General features: G+C 44.8%; 1 protein-coding gene and 1 long non-coding RNA gene across 9 annotated transcripts in view; one reads left to right on the top strand and one right to left on the bottom strand.

The window, feature by feature from the left end:
* Positions 1–757: 757 nt before the first annotated feature.
* Positions 758–7,335, bottom strand: part of SP100 (SP100 nuclear antigen) — a 95,974-nt gene continuing 89,396 nt past the window's right edge. For all 8 annotated transcript variants that reach the window (XM_078071442.1, XM_078071443.1, XM_078071437.1 and 5 more), the window contains 5 exons: positions 4,563–4,678; positions 2,915–3,035; positions 2,537–2,608; positions 1,889–2,032; positions 758–1,054 (listed from right to left, as the gene is read on the bottom strand). In XM_078071442.1, coding sequence (XP_077927568.1) covers positions 929–1,054; positions 1,889–2,032; positions 2,537–2,608; positions 2,915–3,035; positions 4,563–4,678 — 579 coding nt within the window. In that variant the 3' untranslated portion in view covers positions 758–928. The remainder of the gene's footprint in view (positions 1,055–1,888; positions 2,033–2,536; positions 2,609–2,914; positions 3,036–4,562; positions 4,679–7,335) is intronic.
* LOC144381664 (uncharacterized) lies at positions 4,672–6,714 on the top strand. The gene is made up of 2 exons (XR_013447405.1): positions 4,672–6,162; positions 6,357–6,714. It is a non-coding gene; the product is annotated as an uncharacterized LOC144381664 (long non-coding RNA).

The following is a 7,335-nucleotide window of genomic DNA, read 5'->3' as shown; positions in this document are numbered from 1 at the left end:
TGCAGCTACGGCCCAGAGAAAGAGGCAGAAGGCCTCACACCTCATCGGAACTTGCAATGTGAGGAGAGATTGTGTCATGATAACCCCTGGAAGATAAGGTGGTGACTGGGACAAGGTCTTGTCATAGTGCTTCACAAGTGTCCCACGCTCTGTGTTCTGGAAAGATCACAGGGCAGTCTGCCAAGACTTAGATCAAATCAGCTGCAGTTAAGTCTTGCCTATGTGGTCTATGTGGAGACGTGCAAGGTCACCAGGGCGCCACGGCAGAACCATTTGCTAACAGAACCAAGAATTGTCGGAGATGTTAGTGCCCAAGTGAAGAATACTTCCATCTGCTGAACCAGTTATGATTCTGAGTTGAAAACTGGCTATGCTCTGCATCCATTACAAGCTTCCTGATGCCACTGGGTATGAGGCCAAAAAGGATACTATCCAGTATTCAGGAAAGTAATCAGTGACCATGATATATAAATAACAATAGCTTTCTATAAGAGTCAATAATTGGTAATAAAATATATTGGGGAGAAAGTTCACATTCACAATAGCAAGAAAAAATATTAACTGCCCGAGCATTAAAAAAAGAAAAGAAAAGAAAAGAAAGAAATGGGTAAGTCCTGTGTGGAGAGGGGAAAGGAGGAGAAAACTTTAAGGACCTAATAAAAGATTAAAATAAATGGAAGCACATAATACAATCCCTTAGAGAAAGACCTGATATTTTCTACTGTAAATTTCACTTCAAATTATTCAATAAGAGAACTTGACAAGATAATTTTATATTTTATTTAGAAAAATAAATGAACTAAAATGGCAACAACAAAAAAATTGAAAAAGTTGTTTGCACAGCAACAGGCAGAATTGTCAGTGGGAGGGACCACAGACTCTTATCTTATAGCTGCTGAAGACTGTTGGGGTGAGGGGAAGGGCTACTTCATGAAAGACTGTGCTCCAACTGAGAACTATTCTCGCTTGTTTCCTGAATTGCAAAAGTGTTTCTGAAACTATTCTCAAATATGGCCTCCACCTGAAGTCCAAGCTTGATGAATTTCTGGTTGTCCTGAAAAAGCAAAGAGAAAAATGAGAATGGCCATAGCAACTGAGCTTAGGCTCTCCATGTTTCATGGAATCCAGAGCTTCATTTTAGACTATCCCAAATGTTAAGTGAGAATTAATACAGTGAAGAGTCTTATGGTCCCTGATAGCTTGATAATTTCTCTTTACCTGGAAGACAGAGATGTAAAAATAGTACTGTATTAGAGTCTAATTCTTCATCAGAAATTTATTGTTAATTTTTTAAAAATACTAGTTGCTTGATTTTCAAACACAGCACTTATAACTTGTAACACTACAATGGTAGGGAACCACTGGAGATAGGGAGATGTTCAGGTGTGAGCGGGAGGCCCCTGTCCCAACATTCCTGAGGTCTAGACGCCAGACGGCGGGTGCGCAGCAGCACCAGCAAACTGCGCACGCGCATACTCTACGCCTGCGCATCCAGTCTCTCAGCTGGCGCCTCCGGCTGAGTAAGGATAGGAACCCAGGGCAAAGGCGGAGACTTCTGGGACACACACAGAGCTACCCAGCTCCAGAAAAAAAACGCGTTTCCATTTCTCGTAGAAGGAAATAGGTCTGCAGTCCACTGCTCTCTGTGGGTGAACACTGAGCATCTAGAAGTGCGTAAACTCTGAGGTCCTAAGGTAATGTCTGCAAAGAGACCTGGTTTGTTACTATTTCCCCACCTTAGACCACAGGGCTTTTAGAATACCTCCAGAATTTGCACTTGTGGTAGGCTTGCCACAAGATGAGGGCAACTGTAACATTTACCTGACATGAGGATGAATGGCAAAGTGGCTTAATGGAAAGAAAGAGGGATGCAGAGGGAACCACTCACCTTGTAAAAAGCCCTGTGGTTCTGAAAGATGAGGCACATGTCCCTCACGAACCCCTCCACTCGGAGGTACAGTTTCATACTCAGCTTTTTCTTGATTTTGTTTAACCACATGGGTTTCTTTGGGCCATGAGACGCGTCGCTACCCTGTTGACAAAGTGCGGAAGGGCAGACTGTGAGCACTGTTCCAAGTCTACCCACTGTTACAGACCAAGCGCCTGTGTCCCCCCCAAATTCCTATGTTGCAATCCTAACCCCCAATGTGATGGTATTAGGAGGTTGGGCCTTTAGGAGATGATTAGATTGTGAGGATGAGCCTCATGAATGGGACTAGTGCCCTTATAAAAACAACCCCAGGGAGCTCTCTCCCTCTCTTTCCACCATGTGAGGACACAAAAAGAAGTTGGCAGTCTGCAGGATCCCACTGGCACCCTGATCTCAGGCTTTCAGCCTCCACAGCTGGGAGAAATAAGTATCTGCTGTTTGAGCTGCCCTGTCCATAGTACTTTGTGGTAGCAGCTTAAGTGGCCAAGGACTGAGTAAGCTGACTCAGATATCCATCAACAAGATGAAGATAATGACAAGTGACCCCATTGGACCCATATCACAAATTTGACAATGCCAGTTTTGGGCTTTGTTGCCATTACTTACATAATGTGGTCTTGAAGCAAAAAAGAGGCTTTTTGGATAGCAGTAGACCTTCAAGAGGACAAATTCACATTTCTGCAAAAGACAGAGGAGATTTTAAGTGAAAAGCAGCTTGGGGAGAATGCAGTGTACATACGTTCAGACAGAATGCACAGCTCCCAAACCTGTGGCCTATGAAACAAACACGGAATGGGAATTTTCTTCGGAATACAGATTTTTGGAATCCTTTGGAATACAGACCTAGGGTTAGGTCATGTGAGCAAAGCACAGCAGGGGACAGCAGTTCGCCCGTGGGCACCATCCCTCCAGCCCCTGCAAGACTGTGCTTCTTCTCTCAAGTCAACAGGAAGGAGGAGACTTCAGGTTTATATTTCAACTCACCAACTGTTCCTCAGGCACCATCCGCCTCTTTAGGACCTCAGATGCCTGGTGACATGGTTGGCTTTGTGGGTACCTTTGTTGAAGAGCCTTTATCCTGCAGAAGATGCAACTCCATGGGTCCCTGAGAGATTGGGCATAAGGTCAGCAAAGGTAGGTTCTCTGTGATTCAGTCACTGTTTCTACAGCTATTAAAGTCCTCTGTTCAGGAATGACTGGTGGTTTCCACATTGTATCCAACTTCTCTCTTGGACACTCCTCTGCGCTAGAGCCCCATTTGGGCACAGTTGCCAGACACCCCTCCCATTAATAGTGGTAGCAGGACTGACAGTTTGTTGAGTGAGCTGCCATGGTGGGTGATGGTCTTTCATTCATCTCAAAACTTAGAGTTCTTATCTGAGCTACTGTGGACTCAGTAATGAGCCCTGCCTGTTAAAATTTCCAATTGGTACCTTCAGCACTGGAGTCTTGGGCCTCAATGAGCCATCAGACCATAGTAAAAGGAAACCACTTCTTGTTTCTCAACTTTGTTGAGTAAGCACAGAGTTATAGACATCCTCTCCTCTGGCACTGCCATTACCTGGGCCTAGAATCTATGCTGCAGAAATTTCTTGGAAAGGAAATCTATGAACAGAGTAGTGTCAGACATCTGCCATTTGCCTTGAGATTCATTCTCCATTCTTCTCTGCCAGGTTCCCTGTACTGAAGGGTTCTTGATAATCAAGTGGTTACAGTGATCCTTCCTAGATATGTCATTTGCCTTTTTCCTTGGCTACTCCAGTGCTTGCCCAAGGGGCCCATTCCTGAGTACCCGTTGTGCGAGGATGGGGACTATACATGGGCTCAGCAATAGAGCAGGCCTGTCTTCTGCCTCTGCAGCTTGCTCAACTGCAGAGCTTTATGCAGAATCCCTAAGATGACAGTATTCCCTGGGAACTACCTGGGAGCAGGTGGATTACATTAGACTCTCCCATTACCAAGGGGCAATGCTCTGTCTTCATAGGGATGGACACAATACCGATGGAAATCATCCATCCTCCCTGGTCACAGCAATTCTGCCTACACTATCACTTACAGAATGCCTTATCAATCTCCATGTTATCCTTCATACCATCATCTCTGACCAAAGATATATTTTAAGGCAAAGGAAATGTAGCATCAGTGGCCATCGAAGGCTCATCACAGTCCCCAATTTGTCAACTTTTTGATGTTCCCATAGCAGGTGGTATATGCTTTAAACCAGCACCTAATGCATGGTGTCATCACCCCAACAAAGTGCCTGGGTCTGGGAACCAAGTGGGAGATATGGGGGTGACATCTCTTTCTAGTACAGCCAACAACAACTTCTAATGTATGGTGTCATCACCCCAATGAAGTGCCTGGGTCTGGGAACCAAGTGGGGGATATGGGGGTGACATCTCTTTCTAGTACAGCTAACAACAACTTGAAGAGTTTTTGCTTCCCCTTAATCTATTGCTGCTAGAGCCATTAAACAACTCTGGGTCATATTTCTGGATCCTGATACTTTAAGACTCTGCTCCCTCTGCATGAAGACACATAAAACCAGAGACAAATTCTGCAGGCTGAGTGCGCACGGTTGGAGGAGTTGTGCCACAGGAGGGAATGGCAAAAGGGGAGCAGGCTCACTAACCTGTTAGCATCTATATGGTGGATGTGGCATGTCTCATGAAAGGACTTTGGACAAGTATCACAGCAGAACAGCTTTCCAGGTCCACGGCACACCTCACATATATTTGAGTTTCCCGGCTAGAGGGGGAGATAATGCAGACATCACTGGAATCAGTGAGACCCGAGAAGGTCGACACATTGGGACTCTAGAACGCATGACCTTTGCTTGTACCCAGGTGACACTTATAAATTTCTCTTCTCAAAATATTGAGTGAAGATTTTGGAAGAAGACATTCTGGTCTGCAGCAAAGTTTGGGAGGGAGTGGCTATTAGACCACTGAAGTTTTTTTTATGAAGATAGAGATTCTGACACAGACTAGCAACAACCACAAAAAAGGATGAATTAAAGATAATCTGAGAAATTCATTATTTTGCTGGCAAAACTTGGCTCAGGAATATAATACAGTGTCTTATCTAGTTATCTACATTGCATCATCTACATTGACTCACTGAAGAGTGATTTACCAAGAATTTAATATAAGAGATTACACTCTGACATATCACTGCATCCTCTTTTCTTGGCCATAAGTTCCCCATGATTTGAAGGGCCTGGGGAGGAGTTCCCGCACTATGGACTCCGTGCCTGGAGGGCCCCTGGGCCTGTGACAGTACCTCTGGGTTGGAAAGACGTAGACACAGATGACCAGGTGGATGCCAGGGAGGACAGAGCTCTTTGGCTCTGGGAGCCTGTGGGGAGATGTCCCATGGTTTAGCTCGGCATGTAAGGTGTGGAGGTGCCGTCCCCAAATGGCCAGGGATTGTGGTAACAGTGACCACCACAACTGAAGGCCTAGGCCATACCCTCATTTTCTGAGGACATTCAAGACCTAGTGTTTTTGTATATAAGGAAGGTGGAGGGACCCACAAAATTGGTTGATGCTTGATTTTTCACCAATCGCAATATGTGGGACCTTTAGCCATATTTAATTTCCTTTAGTGAAGTTAAACATTTGATAGTGTTTGTATCTAAGTATTATGGAGTAACAAACACATGTTAAAAACAATAGAATTAATAGACCAAAATAAATCTTGGTCAAGGAATGAGCCCATTGATAGGTAAAAGAAATCACATTTTTTTCCTGTTGTGTGTGATAATCTATGTGGCAATAACATGTGAATCCCTACATACTACAATTTCTATGTAAGAAGGTTGTGTGCCTGGGCTGGAGAAATGCCCAGAAGGATGAGCACCTGGCCCCTCTCCTAGGACCACCTGAGCAGCAAGAGAGCCAATTGAGGAAGACTACGTGGTGGGGAAACATTTCATCCAATGGGTGGCAGCTCTATACCTAAATGAAAATATCCTTTTTTTTTTTTTTTAAAGATTTTATTTATTTATTTGAGAGAGAGAGCATGAGCAGAGGGAAGAGACAGAGGGAGAGGGAGAAACAGACTCCCTGGTGAGCAGGGAGCCCGATGCGGGACTCGATCCCAAGACCCTGAGATCATGACCTGAGCCGAAGGCAGACGCTTAACCGACTGAGCCACCCAGGCGTCCCTGAAAATATCCTCTTAATACCATGGGTTGGAAGAAGGATTTACATCCTCTTGTGACAATCTAGGTACGAAATAATGCACAGATCTGGGGGCTGGCCAACCCAGTGATGGATGGTTGGGACTCTTGGTGGCAATGAGGAAGTGGGGAGGTGACAGGGAGTACCATTCCACCTCTTCCTTCTAGAAACACTTTTTATGCTTTGTTCCATGATATTCTACTTTCTTGGATTTTTTCTAACCCTCTGCTTTTTTTTTTCAGATATCCAATTCATCACCAGTCCTGCTGATCCCATTTTTCAAACCTCCCATCTCCTTCTCAGTGCTTCTGTGAGGTCTACAGCCACAAGGATGCAGATACCTTACTTATTAGCCAAAGCACAGCAGCCTGCTTTTTAGGTTCTAAATCATAACAATCAGAATATCATCCCTGCACCCAACGAGCTGATGTGAATTGGGACATATCTCAATTTGTAAATTCTTTTCATCTATAAATTCAATGGAAGAAGAAGAGACACAAAAGTCACACATAAGAGGAAATTCTAGGCTCTTGTATCTTGCTCACGCACTCCCTTTATTCATCCGAATAAAGCCACAACTTTGGCTGTGCATTAAAACCACCAGAGGAGCTTTGGAAAATCTTGACCCTCAGGCTGCACCTTAGAACACTAACATCTGAACCTCTGTGGGTGGGACCTCCAGCTGATTGCGGTGTGCAGCCAAGGTTGGAGGCCCAAGGTCTAGCGGGATTTCTCCCAGCAAAGCCTGGGAGCTGTGAGTAGAGTCATTATCAGCCTACAAAATCTGTCACAGAAAGGTTATGAAAAGGTGTGAGGACATTCTTATTAGAAGAGTTGCTTTTTATCTTCGCAGAGGGCTTGGTTGTGAACTGTGAAGAATAACCCTCCATGTCCATTCCAGTTATCAGAAAAGTTGTGCAGACCCCAGAGATGAGAGCTCCTCTACTACACAAGGGTCTCCCACCTCCAGCAGAGGAATCGAGGTCATGTGGATGCATCTAGATCATGCTGGGCAATGCATTTGCTAGAAGAACAGAGGGCATGGCAACCCTTTTCTATCCCTTCTCCATAAGCATCCCTTATCAGTACAGCTGCCCATCATTCAATAGTGAGAGCCCCCCCGGAGTTGTGCAAAAAGGTGATTCAGCCCAAAACATCCATCTTGTTGCAATGAAAGCAATCAAAGTGTGATTTGGCTTAGAGGGAGGGGCCATCTGTGAT

This window comes from Halichoerus grypus, chromosome 4 (assembly GCF_964656455.1).
Source record: "Halichoerus grypus chromosome 4, mHalGry1.hap1.1, whole genome shotgun sequence".
Classification (NCBI taxonomy): domain Eukaryota; kingdom Metazoa; phylum Chordata; class Mammalia; order Carnivora; family Phocidae; genus Halichoerus; species Halichoerus grypus.
This window is presented reverse-complemented; position numbering and strand designations above follow the sequence as displayed.